This window comes from Pagrus major, chromosome 4 (assembly GCF_040436345.1).
Source record: "Pagrus major chromosome 4, Pma_NU_1.0".
Lineage (NCBI taxonomy): Eukaryota > Metazoa > Chordata > Actinopteri > Spariformes > Sparidae > Pagrus > Pagrus major.
The window spans coordinates 18,195,823-18,222,697 of record NC_133218.1 but is presented as its reverse complement, the minus strand read 5'-3'; the positions used below and the strand labels follow the sequence as shown (position 1 = coordinate 18,222,697).

Genomic DNA, 26,875 nt, shown 5'->3' with positions numbered 1-26,875 from the left:
CTCTTCTCAAACTTGCTTTATTTTGTCTATGACCTTTTCTCTTCTATCGCTAGCAGGATCAGAATGCATTCTGCTCTCGGAGTGATTACTTCTCACCCTGTCAGCCCACCTTGACTTCACCTGTCATCCCTCCATCTATTTTCAATGTGATATTTTCTTTCTCACCTCTTATTAGTTGTGCCCATCTGAAGTCTCTGTTGAGTACCCGTCTTTCTGTCGCTGTCTCTGTCACAGATACACACAAGCACACACACGCACACACTGTGGAGGTTCAAGCATCCTCATTATTAATTTAAAGTTAGAATCCTCTAGATTTTTAAAGCCCATTTTTGATACTATTTATGCACTGCATTTTTTTGCAATAGCCACTCAATATATTTGCATTCGATAATTATGTGCCTATAGTAATTTTATCGGTATAAGAAGAGTTTGCGATTCCTGTACTGATTTTACATACCAGCATGACTGATGATTCTGTTACTGTTCACTGCCAATGCAAACGGAATATTTTCCTACATTCCTGCGTCACATTTAAAGCTTTAAACTGTCGATAAACGGGTGACTTTTAGAAAAAAAGCAGAAGAAGGAGCAGTCTCAGTGGAACTGTTAAATAAAGAGTTGCAGATGACAGGCTGCATACCTCTAATTCCTCAGCAAAGTAGCTAACTTCACTGTGTCCTCCTGTTGTGTGTACAACTACGTGTGTACACAACATGAATTTAGATAACGGTCTAAATTATTTTTGAATGACTGCTTCTTTAGTAGTACTTCATCAGTCCTCTGTTATATTTCTGACAAAGTAGCTGCTTAAGGACTGTTTGCAGTGGTATTAAACTACACTTCCTGTTACCATGATAATTACAGATTTCAGTCATAACATTGTAGGTGGTATATGCAAAAGAACTATGGTAAACTTCCCTCCATCTTGCCTGCACCCAGAGCTTTCCACTCATGTGCTTCCCCTTAGGCTGTGTATGAACTAAAGACTGTCTGTATTCCCGCCTCCATGGTCACAAAGAGTATAGAAGTCGAATCCAGAGAGGGGCGACTTGCCAAACTCAGATTAGACTGCAAAACTCTGCAGCGCTGATCAAATAGGAATCGAGATTCTGTTACAGAATTGGCTGTTTCTCACCTCAAATGTTTTCAGAAAAAAATGTCAGTAACTGTTTCACTGTAATACAAGTAATGTTGTGACCACATCAGTGCCATATCATTTACTGTTTCAAAATGGACAAGCCAAAACCCAAAGCCCAACTCGCAGTGTGTCACTTAGAAGGTGTGTCTGTCTTGGTGCAATGCATTCTGGTTGTTGCAGGTTTCCCACCTCTTTTTTGAAAGGGGAACATGACAGCCATTTTTCTGTTTTGTTTTTTTTTTTCTGGTCATTTATCACCAATTTAAAAAATATGTGGTATATATGTAGTGTAATATGTATGTATATATAGTCTTTCTACTGCAGAGACAGCCGAGTTTGTATTTGGAAAGACCTTCTTTTCTGTGGTGTAATACTTCTTAAAGGATTTGTAGGATGCATATTGAAATCTAAATAAATACTATCAATAAACATTGATGTACAAACATCCCAACATCCTAACCTTGGTGCAATCCAATCAAAACAAAAAGTGTTTTCTGTTGCTTGTTGGCTTTGGCAAAATAAATTTGCCAAAACTGCAACATTTTTTAGAATATCACAGCTATAATTGTGTTGTCTGAAAACAAACCAAACATGTTAAGGCAGCATCATCCACTAAAAAACAATGGCAAACATGTTGTCCTCTACAATTGGCGATGTCCCCGTCAGCCTGTCACTAACAAATATGTCACCTTTGTTGACCCTTAATTGTTGATCCCCTTTAGCTATTAGGTGTCATATTAAATACTTGAATGGAGTGGTGAGATGCGTCATAGTACCAAGCTGTGTCAAAATCAAATCAACAGACTCTGAGATATTGTGCATGACACATGGATGCACTAACAGATAATGCTGTGGCTCTTGTGTTTTATATTGTGCTAGTTCTTAGTGTTCAAATGCATTGACTCAAATGGAGTCAATGCATTAACAACATATTATATCACTGTGATTTTTACTGTTATGAGTTTACACTACCCTATGTATAACTGACTTATTACTTACTACTAGACTCCAAATGCTTAATTACAATTCCATGTTTATTTTATGGTTCCATTATGTCCCTAATTATGCCTCATGTTTGTTTAAAGTTGTTACTAATAACAAATCTATCATAAAATCTTTCTCAAACCACAAAGGATCACCGTGCAGACCAATTAAAGAGTTTCATATATAGCATTCAAAATGTAGTATATCTCAGATCAACTGGAATAAATAGTCCATAGATATTATCCTTTTGTGAACATGTTGGCAATAAAACCTGTTTGATTCGCATATTAAACACTCTGAAGTCTCATGTGCACTCAGGAAGCGCTAATTTTTGATATAACTGAGACCTTCTAAACATCTGCTGGAGTTCTCAGTGTCACACTCTGAGTTCTAAATTGGTAAATTTCTGCAATTAACCAGGAGGCATCAGCTTGTTTCCTGGTGGACTTTTGCACAAGCTAAACACCATATGCTTCACTCAGAAATTCACTGTATATACACACTCACACTCACACAATCTCCCCTTCCACTCATGCACACATGCGCATTAAGATTCCATCCCATTTTGAGACGATGTCTGAAAGGATTCATCACGGTGACAGCACCACTTCAACACATTTTTCAGTTTGTCAGAAGTCTCTTTCTTAGCGCTTGTTCCTCGCCTCTCCTTGGTTTCCTCTGGTGTATTGCTCTGAGTCCTGCTCAAAGCACACAGCAGGGGATTAGTCCCTATCACAGCACTCACTACCCCCAGATCAGTTCACCAGGGTTAAGGTGCAGCTTTCTCTGAAGATACCGTTTTCTTTGTGAGAACTCTCACAGTGACATGTTAAAGGAGCCCAGTCAGAGCGGAACTTTAATGCTATGATAACCCATTTAAGTTGCTGTCTCAGTATAAATACTCTGTCTCCATGGCATCGTGTTCTCTCTTTCTCTCTCTCTCTCTCTGTCTCTCTCTCTCTTCCTGACTCTGAGCGTCTGGGCCTGCAGGTTTGTATTACTGCTTGACATTGCAACTCAGTCATTTGCCAAAATGCTCTAGGAGATGGAGTATTAAAACGAATAGCCAGCAGTAATGAGAGGGTTCAATAAAAAGAGCTGAAAGAAGATGATCCAAATGTTTTTTTTTGATAAGGAATAGTTTTGTTTTTAGGAACTTGTTTTTTTTTTTGGAAGATGCTTATGCGTTTTCTTTTTAGAGTGATTCTCATGTCTTTGCAGCTATTTGCAGGATGTAACTTTCTGTCATTTCTAACTTTTGGATAAAATTCTGGGTAAGATTAAATCATTTCTTTTACTCAGTGACACACAGACCCTTGTTAATGCTTTTGTCCCCATTCATCTAGATTACTGTAACTCATTTTTGCCTGACTGCCCCAGAAATCAACCAACCACCCCAAATTTACAGAATTCTGCAGTTAGAGTTCGACAAGAAGTTGATGTCAAAATTCTTTTGCTTGTATTTAAGTCATGGAGCGGCCCCTTCTTACAGTACTGACCTTTTATAATAGCCCCTTTACACCCATGATTGTATTCTCAGATCTGCAGACTAGGTGTTCCTCAGGGCAAGGCCCGAAACAGAGGGTAGTCAGGCATTTGTCATGAGGGCTTCACAATTGTTGGGTAACCTTCCACTGGGAATCAGACAAGCTTCCTCAGTGTCCTCTTCAAAAACTTATACAACTAACATATAATAGCCTTTAATTTGAGTTTGTTCATTGTTTTTAATCCGTGTTTTTACTTATTGACTTCATTGCACTTTTTTTTTTAAACTGTAAATGCACTGTGTATTTTTGCTGTTATGGCTGTGAAGCACATTGTAAATTTGTTTTTGAAAAAAAGTGTGCAGATGCGCCATCCCTCTTCATCAGCAACATTTGTCTTCTGTAAAAAAATAAATGAAATGTCTTGCCCATCCAGCAGAGAACTAGATGTTCTTTTAGACAATTGGCACAATGGTGGACACTTTATCCGATGGTACCAAAGCACATGGCTTACTGGAAGATAATACATTTTCTTGCATTACGCCAAAAGAAAAATAACAATCTTGAACCTAAAATGTAAGTCTATCAAAATTTCCTCAATCAGTAGAGAAGCCAACCACCCACTCTTGCCCACGTTGGTAAACAATAACAAACCCGTTGTAGTCCCTAGTTCAGAACTATCATCATAAAAGGTCATAACATTTTCAGGTCTATTATTGTCCAGTGTTGTGCTGTTGGCAAGCACAAAAGAGTCTTAAATATTTTTCATTGGGTCCATATGGTGAAAGAATAAACTTGGCTAAATATGCTACATACAACACGTTTACTAGTTATTTGCATTTATTGGACTTGCTCATTCCTTTATTGTTATTCCCATGTTTGTAACTGTATTAATATCCTTCTAGTACATTGGAATATGAATGTAGGGCATGTAAAATAACTAAATGCTCAGGTCCTTGAATAAACAATGGTTGACAATGATGAGGATGAACAGGGTTATCTCTGTGCTCAGTGGACAGACATGATTGTGATAAAATATCCATGGATCTTCTCATTTATCTCTTTGTAACACAAAAAATGAACTAAATACTTGAATATTGAAGTTTTTCTTTAATATTGAATATAAGAGTGACGTGAATATCAACTGTGGATTAAAGACAGTTGCACTATTGTGTTTTCAAGTGGCAAAGCATCTTCAAACTTGCAAGTTTGGAAATATCGTCACATAATCTGGAGCAAACAGCAGTCACAGGTAACTGGAAAAGGTTACACCACTTTTAAAACATCAAAAAACTAATCACAAGTACTGCGTGCTGCTGCCCGTGTGTGTGTGTGTCTCCATGCTCACCTGTCCCTGCACTCTCTGCCCTCTTATCACCTCCCCCACTCCAGCCAATCACTGATCACACTCAGGTGTGCTCAGGTAGAGAGGGAGGAGGGTGGAATGAGACTCAAACAAGGCCAAACAAGGACAGACAGCCATGGCACACCGAGAAAACATATACAGTATGTTTGTCTGCCTTTATTGAAGAAAGCTTGATTGGTTTGACGTGGTTTTGGTTTGACAAAATTGCATCAATAGATAGATAGATAACTTTATTAATCCCCAAGGGGAAATTGGGGAGGGGGGGTAGCTGTAAAAGGTTTTAATTGTTGTCTGTATCTTCTCATGTCATCTTGTGGTAGTCTGTCATTTTGCCTCTTGCCCAATGCATGCTAAGATAACAAGCCCCCTGGAAGTCCCTTGCATAGGGATCAACGGGTTTAGAAAATGGACTACCTTCTCAGACCCCCTTATATAGCAATGCAGTAGTTGGGTTTCATTAAAAATGGAAAAAGTCAAAGCACTCTTGTCTCATGCATTTTGTCAGTTTTGACTTTTTCAATATTTATATTTAATCAAGGCCACTACATTTCCCAAGCCTAGACCAAGTGCTTTAACTTGCCTCAAAATAAAACATAAAAAAATACTTCAGTTGCCAGGAGCAACTAATGTAGTATTAAGCTAAATACACTTATAGGTAATGTCCTGTTAATAATTACATTATCATCATTTTTATGTATATCTTTCTTATGCAACAGCAATCTGGATAGTTTAACATTTCCTACAAAACAAACTATTATATTGTTAGATTGTCTAAAGCTGGATTGCACAGACAAGGATTAACTTCATCTAAGATCAGTTTTAATCAGTGTGTAGCTGAACTCAGTTTAAAATGATTAAATCCTGATTTAAAATTAAGCAGAGCTCCGTTGGTCCATTGAAAATGAATCTCTGTTTAGTAAAGCCAAGTTTAATGATGTAAACCTAAGTTAAATAAAGTAAAAGTTTCAAACAACACGATGATGCTACCCAAATCAAAATTAATAAGTAAAAAATATCAATTTGGGGGTTTTCAATACCTAGTAAGTAGGGTTAGGGTTGTATTGTGTAAGTTAGGGCTCCATTATGGGCGTTTTTGATTATTGACATTGATTCGACACTCATTGATGCTGATGATGATGATGATGATGATGATGATGATGATGATGGACAGTGGATTTCTATTCCTAAAATAATACCTACAGCAGTTTGCAATTTGAAATGATGCACACTACAAGCAGAAATACAAGTGAGCCTGAGCAAAGAAGAAACTGCATAATATTGAGTTAATCTGTTAGTCGATTTTTCTTTAAAAAAAATCCTAATGAACAAAGTGGGTGGGATGTGATTGTAAGTTTCTGTAATTAGCCGCTTAACTTACTGGACAAATAATTCTCATTCCCAACAGTGTAATCCAACAGTCCTCAGATTTTTCTCCTCCCTATTGTGACTAATCATCAGCATAGAAGATGCTCTTCATCAGCCCACCCGTCTGCTCACCCTGGCTGTTGGCACCGACTGCCACGATAATGACTGAGGCTACTCTGAGACGATGTTTACTAGCTGACAGCAGCACCCTGTTCTCTCTGTATGCTCCAGCAAGCATTTCCATTTAGCTCACTTCTGAAGCTCCTGCCTAATTTCTCTTTGGAGACAGAAATCCTTTAAACCCCATTCTATCCTGGGGCAACATATTTACTGAGGGCTGGCTTTCCAATACCTGAGAGAGATTAACACTGCTCCCTGATTTATGAATCCATGCCACCCACCCACAGGCTTGGTCAGGGGCCCCGGCGACTCTACCCTGCTACTTCCTCTTCACACAATGGGATTTAGGTATCAGGAGGAACACACAAACACAAGCACACACTTCCTCTCATACAGCAGAACTGGGTTTAAGGGGAGTTTGTGCTGCGAATATGCATAGATCATCCCTCTGAATTTCCCTTAAGAAAACAGAACAGGAGAATTGGCAGGGGTAAAACTTGCTGTCTAATACTACTGCTGGCAAGTGACAATAACTCAAAACTAAACTTTATGATATGCTATATCTTTTGGACAGACTCAAACTTGACTATGTATGGTTTGAGAAACTCTGTTTTGATTCATCTCTTTGATATACTGTTAAAGGATATGCAAACAGGCACTCTAGGTCTGTCACTGCAGCATGGAGCTCTAGTCAAAAAGATCTGTGACATCCATCTACTGTTTTGGCATCCCACCATCTCACTGGCATCAGTGGCTGTCTGTGACTGAGGTGGTCGGAAGGCTGCCAGACTGAGTGACAGCCTGGTATTTGTTTATCCTGAATAGTCAATTGCTGGGCATCTGTACTACACAAACAACAAAGCTGCTGGCATGAAGTTCAGTGTTTCAGTGGATCTGTCTGTTACTCTTATTCAATTGACAGAATGCTTTTAAATTGTCCTAATTTCACCAATAAAGGATTCATAAAAGGCATGATGTCATGTGTTTCTGAGGATAAACATGCAACAATAAAATCCGACAGTTATAGTGCTGGCAATATCTTAGCAACACATGTTTTATAGTTGCAATGAAAACACATGTGTGGCAGCCTACGGACACTTAAAGGTGTGTCTGTGGTGGGTCTTAGTGGCAGGCAAAACCTGTGGCACTGTAATGAAAAAACGGTGAAGATGTTCATGTGCGTTGTGACTTTTTTTGTGTAACCTTACTTTTTTCATCATTTTATGACACTGGATTAAACATCCTCTGTTAATGAGACTGGTTTTGTCTTACAGTTACCTATTACGCTCCCTGGACAGCTATATACAGAAATATTCTACGCACTTAATTGACTGCTTGCCCCCTAATTAGTTGCTTCACAATGTCAGGTTCCAGTGTTTTTTTAACAGTATTCTCTTACATTTTTCTCTTATCATCTGCTATTAGTGTAACTTAAGCAAGATATGGTTTCACTGAGTTTGAGATACACAGTATTAGCAATGTTTGCATGTTAGTTTGCAGATATTACAGAGTGTTACACAGAAACACAAATTTAAAGAGCACTGGGTTTTGTAGGAAATGTTTAATGTGGTGACTGACGGGCTAGATTTAAATCTTGCTCATTCCATGTATTTTTGTTTGTTAAAGCTATTTGCATTAAAGTAAATATTTAATTTAAATAAACAAATACAGATATCAGTAGGAGAGAGCAAACATTCAGTATTGCTAATGCGTTGATGTTTTATCAGCAGTTTAGGGATAGAGATAGTCCTCTCTCCTACTATTTCAGAGGTGGATGAGCTTATAGACTAGTCCTTGTTTGCTATAGGCATCAATAATTTTACTCTCAACTTTTTTGCACAAGGATCACATCATGGCCACAACCTCATGTCTGGATTACTGCAATACGCTCTTGGCTGTGACACTAAAAGTGTTTTCTTCTACCCCTGCAGCTCATCCAGAGTGTTGCAGTCTGTGTTGGGTCCAAGCAAAGTCAAAAGTGTCCTAATTTACTGCCTACATTCCAACAACTGGTCTTGTCATGTATGGAAGCTTGTGCTGAAGTCAGAATTTGAGTGATTGTGCCCAAGAGTAAATGTACAGTACCTCCAAGCCCACTCACCAGCCTGTGTCCTAACCCTCTCATAGTTGTCCAATATTAGAATATTTGTCTAACATTCAATGTTACTAACCAAAACAAACATATTTAATGCATTATCTTCCTCATAAAATATTTAGAAAGTCTACATCCAAGTGTACATCCATGTTTACTCTAACCCGGATTCATAAATAGCTGGTTGCTTTTCCTTTTTGAGGTAAACTCAATTGAAAACAGTATGAAGACAATATATTTAATGACTTACCTTATCAACTCATCACCACTTTGTGAAACAAGTTGGTGTAAAGGATATTATCAGGAACACTTTGTAAAACTGTTGTCTGTAAACACAGTTCAGTTTGCAATGATTGCATCCTGTTTTTGTTTGTTTTACAATTTCCATTGCGACCCAACTTTTTTGGAATCTGGGTTATAGCTCGCTGTCTACTTCTTCCCTGCCTTTGTAAGTGCATTGCTGTATACTGTGGCATGGTATTGCCACTAGTAGATCAGTGGAATGGTGGGAAAAAATCATTAGTACTGCATCACTGGCATGTGACCTTTTGCGGGAACATGAGATAAACAAAACATGGATCCACTCAGAAAGCAAAAAAAACATTTCCATTGCTACTAATGGTTAATAACTCCACTGAGAACCTTTTAGGTAAAGAATAAGCAAACATCTTCTACCACTCATAAAAATGAGGTCATATTTGGAGGGAAAAAAACAAACACAGAAATGTTCCGCTCGGTCAGAACAGCAGGTTTCTGTGCTTAGCTCAACAAGACGTGAAGGATTAGGTCAAGTTGCCTGCAGTGTGAACTTGAGATAACATAATAACATAATTAAACTATAACCTACAATATAACTTTAAACAAAAGAACTGCCATCTTTCCAACACATTCAAGGGCTTTTTCTGCTTTTTGATTACCATTTGCCTGATGGGAAATGATATACATCTGATGGAGTCAGATTTGTCAGCTCTGTTAGGACAGCAGGCACACAGCTCTCCTGCTCCTCTCTCATTCACTGGAGAGCTCTCAATGAATGAATTGAAAATAACATAACATATATCTGTGGTAGTGCAGAGGTGCAGCCAAATTTTGTTAGCCCATTCATTCTTTAGTTTGATACATATCCAGTCTGCAATGGTGTGTTTTGCTTCCAGTAATCTATCCTCCCGCTGTGAGAGCTACAATAGCTCTCCAGTTACTTTCCCCGGCCCATTCATGGTTTCTGTTCATTACCAACCACAATTCCCCACTACTCCAATGTAGGCTTTGCAACTTCCTGTATATTGTTTCTATTCTGTCCAAGCTGTACACTCACATACTTTCCTGAGAACAAGTGTGTACATCTGCCATAACCTGTTCATTGAGGACCTGACTCAGTATGGTGTTGCTAATGACTACTTAAGTACCATTGAAATTGGGATGGGGGGCTCGACGATCAATGCTTGCCTTGTCACTGTCGGCAGAAAACTACTCAGAACATACATTTTCTCTGGAACTGCAAAGTAAAGCTGTATAATATACAGTAAATAGCAAAGAAAATCTGTTTCTGTTTTGTTTGGCACATAATCCAACATTTCCCATGACAACAAGCCGGGTGGCACAAAGGTAAAATGCAGTGAAGTTGCTGCCAATCCTCTGTGCCATTGAGAGACTATTGGGACGCCTGGAAACATAGCACCAGAAATTTGGCATTAACAATAATAAAAACATGGCACTGTGACCATCTTACTTGCCTGCAGCATATTTTCACAATATTGTGATGAAATTAATAGCCAACATGCTGATAAAATATGGAGACAACATCATGAAAGCATTTTATATCACAGAGTCTTAATAGCTACACATGTGTTAGTGATTAACACCAGTGTAATTGTGATTTTTCAAAGTAATTCCTGATTTAGTGAAATATATTTTGCCTGGTTATGAGTCAAATCTAGGAGTAATTTTATATTTGAGGTGAATACTTGGCAGAGATGGGACTTGAAAAGAGGCTTTGATGTTTCAAAGCAGTGCAGGATGGAATGGAGCAGGATACCTCAACAAGGGAGTTATCCATCATATCCTGTCCATCAATGATTAATGGCTAAAGTGGTTCCATTTTCATGGTAGAGAACATAACAATCTTGCATTCGAGCATTTTGTCCCTCTCCACCAAGCCCCTAACAGCTACCCTCTCCCAGTCACATTGTGCTATTTCAACAAGCACCTCGTCCACTCACCCCTTCTCCCCATGTGCTTCCTCCACTGTTCCTGTCAGTTGGCTGTGTTCATATGCATAAATAGTGCAACCAACCATTTTGGTGAACCGTGTTCCTGTTAACATCACTCATCTTCAAACAGTTCCACATTTAAACTAGCGCTGGACTACCCGACCAAACCCCTGCAACAGGGACGTGGATGTAAATCCTCAGGATGAACCTTGAAATTGCAAGAAAATTGCCCTTCTGATACATACATGCAAAGCTCCTAAAATATTGTATAAAACTGGCAATACTTAACCGATTGTTCAAGACAATAAGTTAGTCTGTGCAATGACATCTATATAGACTTATAACTGCACTATCTATGGTTAAGGCAACTCACTTGAAAGAGTAAGATGAAGCTTGTGGTTCAGGTTAGCTCAAAATCAGAATCTAAACATAAACTCAACCTGCTCATCATTATCTATTCCTTGAAAGGTCTCTCAGCAATAAAACAATCTCAGACATATGACAATGGCAATACAAGTGATCTGATGAGGTTGCCTGAAATACAAAGGTATTTTTAAGACATTTAAAAAAATGACCCATGCTGATGAAGAAGGGTAAATTGAATTTGCCAGCTCATGAAATAAATGCATAAGGACACAAGCAAATTTCACTGTACAGCTGTACAATTTGCAGTTTTTACCATGAATGTCTAAAAAAACCTGTGACGCTGTGCTTAAAATTAAACATTCTTATTTATACACACACAAAAGGAATGGAAATAGGAAAGCTTCTGTGTATGTGCATATTAAGTCACTTTAAAGGTACAATGTATTATATGGCTATACATGTACATATTGCATGCATATATATTTATTTGCAGTAAACATAGATAACAGGAACAAAGACAAAGACATAACAACAAGAATTTCCCTCTTGTATGTCTAAACAAAAGGAGGTCCATAGGTGCAGTGCTGACTCATGTCTGATTCACCTTAAATGTGATTTAATTATGAAAAGGTAGATGGATTATTGGCCCCAGTAGATAAAACGCTGAGTATTATTTGCTTGCTGTAGTCCCCAGCAAAGTAACATATACAATACTTGCTGACATGGGTTGCTCAGCTTCCTACAGTATCTTATGTAAGATTTAATATTCTACAGTATGCTTTTAATGCATTGTGAATATGCTGGTTATCAACACCACACAAGACTGAGCAAATACAGTATGACAAATTACCAAATTTTATTGCTTTGGACTTGCACTTGTTTTCCTTAACATGTAATTGAAACATGTATTAATTGACATATTGATGAAGGTTCTCAGTCATCCAGGTCATTGTAATTCTAAGTGCTGCATCGTAGGCAACTGGACGTGTTACAGTTTATTGAAGACGTTTCACCTCTCATCCAAGAGGCTTCTTCAGTTCTAACTAACTGGAGGGGAGTTTGCAGGCTTTTACACTCTGTGTGGGAGTGTCCTTACAGAGTCTTTAAGGACACATGTGAGCTCTGAGTTTCAGAGTCATTAGGGCCACTTGTGGTCGTTGACTTAACTGGCCTTCATGTGGGTTGTGAGGGCTAGGTGAGCCCAGGTGTGAATGGTTGTTAAGCTGTCCTGGGAGGGAACTCAGTACTGCATTGTAGGTGGGTGATAAGTAATGTCATAGGCTACCATGTATTAATTGAATAACTTGTTACTGTCCTACTTAAGTGTAGTACAACAACGTTGTGAAATGCTTTATAAATTGTGGTGTGGATCAATATCATAGTGAGCTAACTTACCAAATTGAAGTGAATGATACTTGAATATGTGATGTGTGTGAATGTGAACTTCTGGTGCTTTTGAAAAGTGCTTTATGTTGTCTCTTGAGAAGATGCGTGAATGTATTTGATTGTATTTATTTGTCCTATTTAAGTTTTTATTCTCTCCCACATTTAGGTACTATCAGTAAATTCAGTGGCATTTTTTGCTACCAGGGTTATCTCCAGCTCACAATCCCACTCAGCTGTTTATGACATTGCTGTTCATGACATTAAATGGTGAAAAAAAGATTTTTGGCACATATTTTTATCTTGATTCCATCAAAATTCCAACAGAAAGGAGGCAGTTCAGGCCTACTACAGGACAATCAGTTATCAGAGTGAAGGTATTTCCAGCTACTTCAATCACAACTTATTTTTCTAGTTCCATCTTCTCCTCTTTTCCCACTTGCACACTAGTCTACAGCCACAAACAGCACACAACTCAGAAAACTTTTTTTAATATGTTGTCTTAACATGTTTACTTAAATCAACATTCTTTATTTCAAGCTTGTTCAACATGTTATTTATCTTTTTTGTTTGGTTATCCGTGTTTCTTGTTCTATAGGTCACTTTGCCTTTCTATATCATTGTCAAAGACAACAATAGTCCACATTTTGAAACACAATTCCTGCCACTTCATAACTTTTGAAAATCATTTTTGAGGGAGCGTTCTCCTCCCCTTCTTTCATATCATCATTGACGGTAATAATCGCCCTTCCATAGCTCATGACACGCAACAACACTGGCTGTTTAGATGGTAGGCACAGGCTACGTTTGAGTTTATAAATGATAAAAAGCTGATCTTACAATGGCATCACACTGTTCAAAAGCCAATTTAATTATAGTACATTATTCAAACATTTGCTGTCAGCAAAAGACGATACACAGACAAAGTGATTAATATAGAAAAGCAAGAGATAAATAAACAACCATCTTAAAAAACTGTGTCATTCACCAAAGGACCAAAATCAACTGAAGTTTTAAGTAATTTAAATTTAAAAGGCAACTTAATGACTTATTCAAATAATACCCTTTTCACACTTTCAAATTCAGCATTTAGAATACGAGACTTTAAATTGCCATGAAAATGTATGAAATGTGTAAATAAAAAATGCGCTTCAAAAGGGATGTGGAAATGGTCACCTTACAGTGTGTAGGATTTAGGGGGGTAAGTGGAACAGTCATCATTATGTTTCCATTGGTGGATAATCACCCCAAACTAAGAATTGTTGTGTTTTCTTTACCTCAGAATTAGCTGTTCTGTGTAAACAAACAATCAGACCGCAATGTTTTACATTCAAAATACACAGTACCTGATGGCTTTGGGTCCATTACTTACATAAAGTTCCTATTTGTAGGATAGTTGATTTTTGAGTCTCATTCCCAACTAGTCAAATGCTGACGCTTGCAGATATCAGCCAACCCGACCTACAATCTCAAAGCATCACCATCACTATCTTACTATCTTACTTTAAGATCTGACTCACTTAGAGACGTAAAATGCATTCAAACAATGTTGTTTTAGTGTAGGAAAGTACTCAGAAGTGAACATTATGTAAATGTTGCCCTTTTGGCCACGCATAGTGACCTCTTCTCTGTTCAGTGACTCCTGGGACAATCCAGAAATGACTGAAGGTTTTGGCATTCTTTAGAAGGTTTATGGATTATATTCCTGTAGAGCTCTTAGGTCATCATCAGATATGGGTGGTTGTTTCATAGTCGAAATTTGAAGCTTATTTGTTGTTGCAAGACAAGAAACAACACCTCTCACTATCCATTTCTATTTCTGTGTGTGTGTGTGTGTGTGTGTGCGTGTGTGTGTGTGCATGTGTGTGAGTGTGATGGTACAAGTGTTCTTTTTGTCTTTCTGCTTTGTGATTCTTGTCCGCAAATGGTTTAAATCATTCATATAGCACTTAAGACAATAATGGTTGTTTTAAATGTTTTATAAATAAACATGACTTCCCTATCTCACCCCACTCTCCTCTCTGTTTATTCTGGGGACTCTCCTGTCATGTATTATTTCAGCTTCTTTGTAGTCTGGGGACTCTCATCCATACACAACCAATCTGAGAGACCTCAACAGCCCAGTAATCAATTGTAATATGTTTTTCATAAATGTACGTGATTGACAGAATTATTCAGTGAATATGTGACTTGTTTGTTTATTTGTTTCATTATGAGCTCTGTCTGTCGAGAATGACTTCGCTATAATTACGGAGGGACATGCAGTGGTCTGAGTTGACATTAAGCATGTGACGTTACTTTCCTCTTTATCATTTATTTGATTTTTACTTTCAAAGTGCTGAAAGTGGAAACATTTTTTGGAGACTTTTTTCTTTTTTCTACTAATTCACAGAAAGATTGTACTGAGGTTATATCCTTGACTTTGCAGGTTTCCCATCTTGGTGACTTCTTTCTAGCTCTGTAACCAACAACATTTGCAATAGTAATATATATTAAATGTGCCAATCATCATATATATATATATATATATATATATATATATATATATATATGTATATATATATATATATATACATATATATATATATATATATATATATATGTATATATATATATATATATATATATATATATATATATATATATATATATATATATATATATATACATATATATATGTGTGTGTGTATTATTATTATTATTATTATATCTGCCATGGCCTAGTAATGAAGTCATAGTCTATTTCTTCAGAACTTTTTGAATGAGTGAGTTATTTTTCATCCCCATCACCTAAACAGCAATTATATCCAGTAAAGCCTTCAAAATGATGATTGCAAGTTAATTGGCAGCATCGCCTAAATGTTTACGTTGATATTATTGCGTCCCAATGAATTGGGATTGATTTTAGCCAATACTTCCAATATTATATTCACTCAGTCCGTATTCTCAGTTTTACTCATTATTTGTTTTCTATTTGTTTATCTTTTTATTGATCTTGTTCTGGTGTGCTTACGTTGGCTGGCTATTTTTCTCATTGACAGCACATTTCCAATTGCCAATTAAAGTCCAGAATGCAAATTTGACAGAATGGCTTCAGCAGACAGTAGCCTTCACCAAGTTTTCTCTCCGAAACTTAGCAGGCTGGAGGCTGTCACTGCTGACTGTAAATTAGGCTGCTCCTTAATGATCTACTCATGCTGATGATCCCAAGCACATTAACTGCATCTACTGTGTGATTTGTTTCATTTATGTTTTGTATTTGATTTATTTTTAATATCTCACAAAGTTTACAGAGAATTTAATTCAGACTTTGAATCAATTCATCCTTCTCTTCAGCACCATGGACAGTGAATGTTAATGAGCTCCTTATAGCCCTGCATGTGCATTGGCTTGGAAGTGCTGTTCTGGGAATTGTGAGTAAAAATTTAAGAGCTTTTTTAAAAATGCTCTTAGAAAAACTCTTAACCTTTTAGCCTCTCCCTTCTCTGCACCCGTATTTGCTCACAAACCCCTCGCATGTTTTTACTGTTATTTTTTTTTCTCTCTCTACAAAAAAAACAAAACATGAGGTTCACTGGAACTGTTGTGTCCCTGATTACCATCCACCTGTTATTGTTTTTTTTCTTCACTCGTGTGTTCAACTGTTTTTTCTTCATGCTTTGTTTTGTTTATGAACTTTTTTCAACATTTTTTTTTTTCATTGTGGAAAAGCATTGGGGATATCTCCAAGTCACAAAGAAATATAAAGCATCTCTTTATGCTCTACTCCATCATAAAAAAAAAATACTGCTAGACATCAGACTTTCACAACTCCCACACTGTGTATGTTTCCCTAGTTCAGATGAAAGCCACAACCTACGCGTAAGTCGAACCACTTTCCTGTATTACATAAAGGATAATTAGTAAGTTCACTTTTTAAACAAAAAAGTGGATAGGGAGGGCAAGATCCAAAGGTTATTTGGGTACTTTTACCCCCAAACACTTTATCAGTTTAAAATGTGACATGCTCATTCCATGTTATGAAAATCACAGTGGATTGTTAGATTGTCTATGTTTTAGTTTAGGATTTAATCAGGTACAGTGTTCAGATACTGTACTTGTCCAGAGAATTACTGATGAGTTGCCAGAAATTTGACTCAATTTGACTCGTACACAGGTTACTTAAGGTTAATGCAGCCTCCATTATCATCACTCAATTTACATCACCAAACAACCTACAGTAGTTATATTTTGTATAAAAAGTGTTTCATCAAAAATAGCTAACTATTTATTATGCATTCAAAAATTCTGGTTTAGATTTCCCAATATGCCAACTGTGTATCATAACTTAAACATCACTAGCTTTATCATCAGGAGTACATACTGATGACTCTCATCTGAAAGCAACTTTAATCCAATCTCCCATGTGAATCCCACTACTGCTTGCATCCAAGGAAACACACTTAAACTGAATATTTTTCAAAATCCTGGACAAAAATGGGAACAGCAGATTGTTAATAATAAATTATTTCAATTTTGATTCTTTAAGAAGATCTTTTGAAGAGTCTTAATATGTCAGAAAAAAGGTAAAAGATATTATTGTCAAATCTTGAACAAAGCTCTATTGAAAGACCACCCACTGTCAAGGTCCTTATCTACCATGTTGCACTGAATGGGGTTGTTTTCAATAGCGTTAGAAGATAATTTACACCTAGACTTAGAACATAATAGTGTCAGATATCTTCCAGAAACCATTTGGCTTTGTCATCAGACAGTTTGTAGGGAAAGTGTGTGAAAAAGAGTGCTTTTTTAAGTCTGAAAGAGTCTTACTCAAAACTAGTTAACCTGGGACCACTGAGTTCACATATCTGAGAGAACCAAAGGCAGGTAACACATCCCTCAAAGACGGGACGAAAAAATCATTATCCTGCCAAGCAGCAGGTCAAAGGCCAGTGTTGTCACTGTTAATAGTTTGCTGATGTGCAACTAGACTAACATAACAGAATGTCAAAGCTTGCATGACATAAACAACGCCTTATGTTGGCAAACTGTAAACAGTCAAAGCGACCAGTCCTGTTACACACGAGAGCTTGTGTTACTGTGAAGGTGTGTTATTTTTTAGATTTACTTTAAATTATGCATTTGAGTAGCTTCAGAGAACCAATCAAGAGTCTTTCCGCACGTCTATCTATCTCTGTACACCATATACATACCAATATTTATTCATGCAAATGTAATTGCGTTTACGGAGACTAGACAGAGATCTGATATTTCATTAATATCTCATGTAGGGTAAATCTGTGTAAAGGGGCGGCTGTCACCTTGCTGAGTCATGTCAACAGTTAACAGGACAAATGTCTGACTCTGTCCCTTAACAAAATGTTTGCATCTACACAAGTATTACAGTGTTATTGTATTGCATGCAACTCATTAATATATGTATAATGGATGTTATCTGTATATATCTTTTGCTTCAACCAGATAGGCTGTACTGTTTCAGGACCCTGGGGCATGCAAGTAAGATTGTGACCGACCCCTCCCATCCCACACACAAACTTTTTGAGACTCTACCCTCCAGGAACAGACTGAGGTCCATCAGGACCAAAACCTCAAGGCATTTACAACTGAACTCACCAATAAGGCCCTGGACCCTCACTGACACTGGCTCTTATACTTTGTTTATGTTATTCAACAACTTACATAGGCAATTTCCTTGTATGCGAAAACCCTTTTAGCAATAAACCTCATTTTGATTATGAACTGGACTGACTCTGCAAGTACTACAGATATATCTAAATTTACGATAAGTAACTTAAACCTTTTCATACTAATTTGTTATTTGTAGCATCTTCTTTACATTTGGTCATGCATTTCAGGACTTGTTAGATACGGCTCATTTCTCACATGTGTATCTAATTTGCACATTCCATTAAACATATCACATTAATGTCCAACATGCCATCAAATACAATGTGCACATCAACAGTATTTGTCAATAATTTCTGTTCGTTGTCTAATAACAGCTTTCATACATTTTTAATTCTCGTTGGCTTTAATCGTCTGTCCACTTTTAAAACTGCTATGAAATTGTAAACTGTCTCCTAATAAATATTAAATTCCAAGGCTGATATAATTTTGACAACAGTTTTTCTTTCACATTCAAACTTGTAGTCATTAGCCCCAATCAGCTTTGACTTAAATGACATCACTTGAGGCAATTTATCAAATATTCCACAGCCACTTAAGGCTTCATACAACTATTTTTTTTCACATATTCAGGAGTACTCCTTAAGACCTGAGTTCACCTTTCAGGTCATGCAACTAAACCACTTGGTTAAGGATGGGAGAAGATCATATTCTAGTCAAATACCGAAAAAGTTGCCACTGATTCGAACCATGAGCCAAACTTGGGTCTTCAACACCAAAAATACATGCTTGTACTCACAACCATGCACTACAAACTCATTTCATGACATTTGACTGAATGTTCCACTTCATAGTGCATAAAGAAAAAATGATACATTATATATATATAATTTATATTTTATGTATGACAGTTGTAGATGCAAAGAGGTAGGAAAGAAGAACACCATGATTGTAAACTTTCTGTGAACCAAATTTAAGATGGGACTTTCCTTTCAGATAGCCAGTTACAACTGCACGTGGCTGGACCATGTGCAGCTCTATTCATTTGTGAAGACAGTGAGTCAGTAGGCCTACACATTACTCACTGAGTACATCTGCCAACTGTGAGTACATCTGCTAAGTTTGAGTCTGCATGAAATCATACCCACACACAGTTTACTCACAGCACTTGTATTTATGTGGTGCTGGCTGCTCCACCCTCGGCAGGCAAGCTGGCATCGACCTTGGGGCGATGCGCTTGATCTTCGCGCACGCCTCACCTCTTAATGATAAAATGAGAAAACTGGGTCGGAGATGTACATTCCCACCAGAAATAGTGGGAAGTTAACATCTTCAGCTGAGCACCAAGACTTCCAACTGGGAAATCATCTCTAAATAAATCAAATGAGTTTCACAAATAGGTGAGGAGCCTATGGGAGACCCAGGTTTGCTCCTGGGAGGAATGAACAAGTCTGGATGATTAACTGAGAAATGAATGACCTGCTCGTGTATCCACTAGAAACCTACTTGAGCAATCAAATGACTCTAAATTAAATGATATTTGGCACGTTGAGGTCTTTATAGAGACTGATGTTGTTTTTCATGACTATTTATTATCTCGGTTCAAGGAGTTTAAGTCATTCCCCGAAACAAAATCTGAAACATTGTCTTCATTTTCTATAACCTGCATTTTAAGACAAAGCATGTTCAGATATCCCTGTGTTCTATACAATCAGCAGAAAATTGAAAGAGCCTATTACAATGCACAATATGTCCACTAAATTGGGTCAAAGTGAAAATTTTGCAGTTCTTTAAAAGTGTCTCCAATGGTGATTTAAACTCACACAGTTTGCAAGAGAGAATAGGAAAGAGAGAGATGAGAGAGAGAGAAGTCCATAAAAATTGACCATGCATGCGTATTAAAAAGAAATGATAGTCTGCAATGAGATATATTACAACTCACCAGAGTTGGGATCAGAGTTGCCGTCAGCTTCAGTCCTCTTATCAGGGGAGGCCTGCTCATAGAAGTCGTCCTGCGCCTGCACCAGAGGGAGAGGTTGTGTGAGGAGGGAGCCACTGCCTACAGGCTCGTGGTCCCCCAGACCGCTGTCACTGCAGCTCTCCTGAGAGCCATCCGGCAGGTGAAACGTGACGCGCCGCTGCGACTAGAACCAAGAGCACAAAACAGAGCCTCTGATGTTAGTGCTCTGCTCTGCCCCCTCAATTTTTGATTTTTTTCCCACAGTATTATTTAACATTGAGCTCAACAAGCTCACGTTTGCTGTTCTGATCAACCCAATTTGCTAGAATAAATGTTGGCAATGTACATTTCTGCAAAATAGAAAATTTACATTGTTTATGTTTAGGTTTTGGTTTTGTTAGGACAAAAACCAGTTTGTAAGGGTAAGGAAAATATCACGTTTTTACTTAAAAAACCCTGGTTTTGTCGCCACAAGCGGCTGGAGTTTCCCGGAGTTGCGTCAAAAATCTGCTTTTGTTGTCATGAACATAGCTGAAAAACGTCCTGACCACCCGTTAAAAAAAATCCAGCGGTTTCACGCTTATAAACGTCTTGAACAGTGGTCTCTGGCTTCAGCCGTCTCGCCCTGCTGTAACCAAACCCTCCGCCTTCCGACATGAAAGTCAGCGCATATAAATGAAATGTAAACGCAATATAACACGTACTGTACAAAATGCCAATATGATACGTATGACATATACAAATTTGAATGTGATTTCCAGAAATGTAAAATGACAACATTTTATTCTGGCAACTGGGCTGGTTTGATACACTGAGCACGGGTCAGTACTGCAGTGTAACATAAGTTTGTCTGAACAATGTCAATTGTATTAAACATTTACAAGTAGGGAAGGCATTGGTGGATCGAAGGGCTCATTTCCAGTTTCACAAGACTGAGAATGATTTAAGAATAGCAGGTCTATTTTGACTTGGGCCGCATTATTGATGGGAAGGGGAGTTAACACATGGTAAGTACAGTCACGTTTCACTGCACAATGACAACCAATAACAGCATGCAAATTAACCACCATGCACTGTAACAAAAACTCAGCAAGGTGAAAAGTGCAAAATTTGTGAGCCTTTCATAAATACATAGTGTAATTAATGTCAGGCATAATTAATGAAGGCCATGAAATTTCTAGGTATTGGTGGCAGCATATTATCATGTTTCTGAGGACTGCTGCAGTGACGTTTACAGCCTGGTTGTTTAGTTTCTGTTGTCAGTTTGTTTGAGTGTTGTTGGCAAAGTCAAATTGGCTTGCAGAGTTAACAATAGTCGCCCCCAGGGTGTCCTTTTTCCCCCATTCTGCACTCTCACTGAAGAGAAGAATTTCTTAACCCACAAGTGTTCCTGGGACATAATCTTATAGCCCTTCTGTTGGAGATATGCATGGAAACACACACACACGCACACACACACAGGCGCACACCATCCTTAAAGCCATCCTGATTGAATTTCCAATTGTTAATTCCAAGTGTCTTTTCCCCTTGCTCTAATGACATTTTCCTCAGGCTTTTTCATAAGTCCAGACACAAGCCTCCAGCTAACCTTTCGTGAGCACAGAGAGGTCCCTGCCACATCCTTGGTGATGACAGACAGAGACGGGTTTTACAGTAATTATTGGCAAAAGCAAAGGTCACCCAATCTGCAGTCTAATGCAAATGACCTCATTATATATTTTAGAACTGCTCCAAACGCATGCAACATTCAATTAAACAAAAAGAGGGAATAAAGAAGGGGGGGAAAATGGGGTAGTGAGGGAGATGGGGCGGGGGATTTACAGGCAGACCTAGGAGACTGCGGGAAAAACAAAAGCTAGCTTCAGATTTAGATGCATGGTGTTGAATTTTCATGATGGATGGATGAAGACAGACAGACAGACAGACAGACAGACAGACAGATAGACAGATAGATAGATAGATAGATAGATAGATAGATAGATAGATAGATAGATAGATAGATACATAGATACATAGATAGATAGATAGTCTTCTACTCAAGCACTACAACACTTGTCAGCTCTAACAACCTTGGAGGGAGATGTCAATCCCTACATGCCCAGGAGGGTTGCAATGACATTGATAACACTCAGCTGACAAATGGAGAATGAATTAAAATGACAAGAAAGAATGTTTTATGAGCTTCATGGCAACAGCTTTGTGTACGTGCTTGTATGCAAAAAGTTTGTATTGATTCATTTTAAATAAAAGTTAAAGTGAATTTACTTAGCTTTTTATGTACTTTAGATTACACGAGACAAGAGAAAAAAAATCACAAATAGAGAAATAGCTATGATAAATGTTCATAGACCGTTGGATAGAATACCTTCTTACAGGCCACACAATGTGAAAGTGATATCTTCTGTGGATTATTGCCAAAATTTGAACAATGCTTCACATTTGCAGTCTCCACTTGCAATTGAAAATGTAGAATCAAGTACAATTAAATTAAATGTAAAGGTCTTGTAAAACAGTAGGAATGTGGATAAATGTCACTCTTAGTAATCATAAAGAGGCAGATGATCAGATGTGGCATTTGGAATGAAGATGACACAACAGGGGGAGAAAAAGTCCTCTCTAAGGAGATTCCCTATTCTGTTTGTTTGTGCAACAGCTGATGTATACTGATAAGGCAACGTAGAGCTATCAGCTCGACATAAGGTGAGGTGTGCTACACAGTAGGGTGCCGTTTAAAAACTTTTTATGAGTAAAAGGAACTCGATGTGGGTGAGGGAATCCTCAAAGGTTTGACATGTTTGGTGTTATTTGCACCTAATTAACAGTGGCTTTATATGTTTTTCTTCTTTACGATGCCAAAGAATTTGGCCGAAGGCAAGGTAGCCATCTATTTGCTGGCAATGTCTGGAAGTGTCAAGCTGGTAGTACTCATACTGGCAGTCTTTCAACCACCTCTCTACAGAGTTAAACTGTATATTATAAAACGACGTCAATGAAAGTGGTATCCAAAGTGTATATCTTGTAGTATTAGCAATCACATAGGCTTTGGTGGGAGTGGGAGTAGAATTTTTTAAAAGAGGTTTATGATAGAGTGAATGTACACTGAGACATTCAGGAGAACACTCTGATTAATACATGGAGTGAGTGAATACAAAAGGAAATGCAGTAGACAGCATGACAGTTGAAAAAAATGACTGCCGTTGCTTGAAGCCCGGGGAAGAGAACAATAATCTTAATTCTCAATTAATCACAATATACGACATGACAAACGTGATATTACAAAATGGTCTTCTCATATACATGACAAGCGTGGGCAATAATTGAAGCAATGATAACTTTGCAAATTAAATTTCTAGTAAAGAAAAAAATGGATGGTTATTGATCGGGTTAATGGTTTTAGTGTGTGCCGTCAAACACTGCTGGACTGGTGGGACCTTATAATCAAATCTTGCTCAGTACAGTATCCTGTATGCATACAAGCAGAAAAAATTGTCAAATGATTTAGACTTCTTTGATAAATATTTCACTATAACCTGGATTATTTCAAGTAGAATAATTTATAATTCATCATTTGTAATTTCACTGCATTACAGGCTGTAAATAGAAAGGTCCGTTTGTGAATTACATCCACCGTCTGTATCTGCGTGGGTCCCGTCTGTGTTCTGTCTGTTTGCGTTTGTGCATATGTTTATTTGTGGTTTTAAGCATGTTTGAAGATGTTTGTATTTCTCTGCTGCTGACAGTCACTTGTGGTAACATTAGCATAAGACCGGCTTAAACTATCCCTGCTGCCAGTTTACAAGATATTATGGCTTATCGTGCCTGCTAACCCTTATTATCCGCTTGTTTTTATAATTTGCCTGACCAAACACACTCACTTTAACAAACACAAAGCAAATAGAGGCACTTTGCTGCCAGAAGGTTTAAATTCCAGCAAGCCTGCAAATTATCAACAATAGTGTTCGCCCTTGGGTCTTCATTGAAAGGATGCAATATTGGGCAAACTGAGAATAAAATCCAACAGGGGAGAGTGCATGCCAACTATTGAAATATTTGTTAAAACTTCCTGCAAAACAAATTATTAGAGTTTGAAAGAGCTTTGCCTATATTAAACCCGACTTCATACATTGTCTTCCTTATAAGTCTGAGTGTCAAAATAATTATTATTGCTATTATTTGTTAATGTTAATGTTTTTTTTGATGATCTAGTACAACATTAGTTAGTCTGTATCCACCTAAACTATATGTATTGTATCTGTACTTGGATTGGGCGGGTCTTAAATCAAGAGTGGCGGTGCTTACACCAGAAATGGGTGTGACGAACTGGAAGCTGTTAATTTAAGCCTGAAATAGTTGAGAAACTGATCAGAAGACATTACATTTATTATTAGAAAACTGTTCATAGAACAGCTGCAGAACTGTAGAACTTAGCCCCCCTTTAACACCAAAAGTAAGAGAACTATTTACCAAACATGTTTTTTATTAGCTGGAATGAATAAACTTTAGTCATCTACCCAATGAGGATTTCCCCTCTCACTCGTAAGTACATTATCTGTACCACATAATACAAAAGCACACAGGTCTGTACTCATATAAGTACTTATATAATAATGTATTTTATTACCTATTGTATTTTTGACCTGTATTGCATTTGAAGTTGCACTGTATTTGTAACTGTACTGTATTTTTCTTCTTTTTCTTTTTCTTTTCTTCTTTCTAGCTTTAACTTTTAAAAAGCCTTCATTGTACAAATGTTGTAAATTAGCATCTTGCTATTAACCCTAGCAGAAGTGCATCTGGGTCTTGTGCATGTGTGTATGTTGCAGCACCAATGTTACTGTTATGTCAATGTCGAATAAATAATCTAAACTAAACCAAATCCTAATCCCAATACTCTCTCAACCCTGGTATTGATCTAAAGTCTGCATTTTAATTATTAAGAACTAGCAAATACCTGAAATCAAACTAAGATTGACTATTATGTTGTGAAGCAAAGTCTGTAATTGGAGAGAAATAATTTAGCCTGATGGTAAAAGTAACAGCTATGGTGGCTCGTCACCAACAAGTAACACCTATAGTGCTTGTTAGGATGATATTACAAAGTGATTCAGCTCAGTTCTTTTCTACAACACTTTATGCAAAACCTCTACTGAAAAAACAAGATGTCTAAAGAATCACTGCGCAGTAAAGACTCTATCATATAGAACACAAAACTTTGGTTTTACGTGACAGAAAGCAAATAGGGATAGGGTTTAGGACGCCAGCACGAGCTTCTTCTCTGCTTCCCCGTCTTTCTCCTCCTGAGTGTGACCATATGGAGCACAGTGTGCAAGTCAAAAACAACTTCTGTGTTGCATTGTGTTCCAAATGAACACGATATTACACTACATTTCTATCAGGCAGGCGTCTAATGAGGAGAAGCACACACTGAGCGGACGTGCGCACACACACACACACACACATATAGACAGAAAATAATGCAACCTCCTCACCCCCACAAATAATCTTATCTAACAGCAGTCTGACACCTGCGGTGAGAGAACACTTCCCACGAGTCCGTTCTCACAATCAGACCACTGAGGGAGATCAGTCAACCAGGAAAACAAAACTCACAGAAAGATCTCTTTCTCCTCCTCTCTCTGCTCTACTCTCCTGCTCTGTCTCCCTCCCTTTGAGACCAAAGGTGCTGTGCCATCTGCTGGCCACCTTGGAAAATACATTTTATCAATAAGAGGCCACAAACATGATTGTCTTCTTTGTTTCACTGGTCTTGCTGATTGATTTTTCCCTTCCTCTGTCACCCCCCCCCCCCCCCCCCCCCCCCCTCTCTTATACCTTTGCACTGCTAGTCCTGCACTTCAGCACTTGCTGAAACAACATAAAGGCAAAGCTGAATCTTATTTGATGCTATATTAACCCTTAAATAGAAAAGTGGATGTCCCTTTTCTTGATATTTTATTTGGTTTTATAGAAAGTACATTCCAATGTCACACTCTATTCCCCACAGTTTTCATCCACAAGCCTAACAAGCTGCAACATTCCATAAAACATCAAATCAAGGGAAACATTCACAGATGATAGACATTGCCTCCTGTCAACATAGCATTTCGGATTTCCTTTGGGATCATCCATAAAATGCATTACAATCTCAGTCGGGTATAGGGCTCTATTCTGATGACATAAACACAGTCAAAAACAAGCTTTTTCAAACAGCTTAAAAAAGATGAAGGACGTGGAGATAAAAAGAGTTCCCAAACTTGATTCTGTAAGCAACTCTCAAATAAAAAGTGACAAATAAATCACAATCTTTCCCGTCTTTGATTCTGACTCTAATATTGACGTAGTCTGCTCCTGCTGCCTCTCCAGAGTCTAAGTCTGCCGCCTTCTGCTTTTCATCATTAAATCATAGCTAGGCAGTTCTGAGAAACATCTGCATTCTGCCACATCCACAATGAAGCCCGATCAGTCACTCCCTCGCTCTTCGGTTCACCATAAACACACACACACACACACACACACACACACACACACAACGACAAACACAAAGATACATAAATCTCAGTCACATCTGACCCATTTCCCAAATTGCAAGCTTGGAAAGGTGGACATGCAGTGTGTCTATCCATGTGTGTGTGTGTGTGTGTGTGGTATGTCTAACAGCAGTGTGCTTTGTGTTAGTCATTTCCAGAGCACTTGCTTAGCATGTGATTATCAGCACAGTCCATCATTTTGACTCTTTCTGGGCTAAATGATCTTATCCAGATTTATGGCTGCAGTATACAGCA

The 26,875-nt window shown here is 37.8% G+C and overlaps 1 protein-coding gene across 1 annotated transcript in view; it reads right to left on the bottom strand.

Moving 5' to 3' along the window:
- LOC140994264 (protocadherin-9) overlaps positions 1-26,875 on the bottom strand; it is a 208,873-nt gene that overhangs the window by 45,322 nt on the left and 136,676 nt on the right. The window contains exon 2 of the mRNA XM_073463831.1: positions 20,076-20,277. Within this exon, the coding sequence (XP_073319932.1) occupies positions 20,076-20,277 (202 nt within the window). The remainder of the gene's footprint in view (positions 1-20,075; positions 20,278-26,875) is intronic.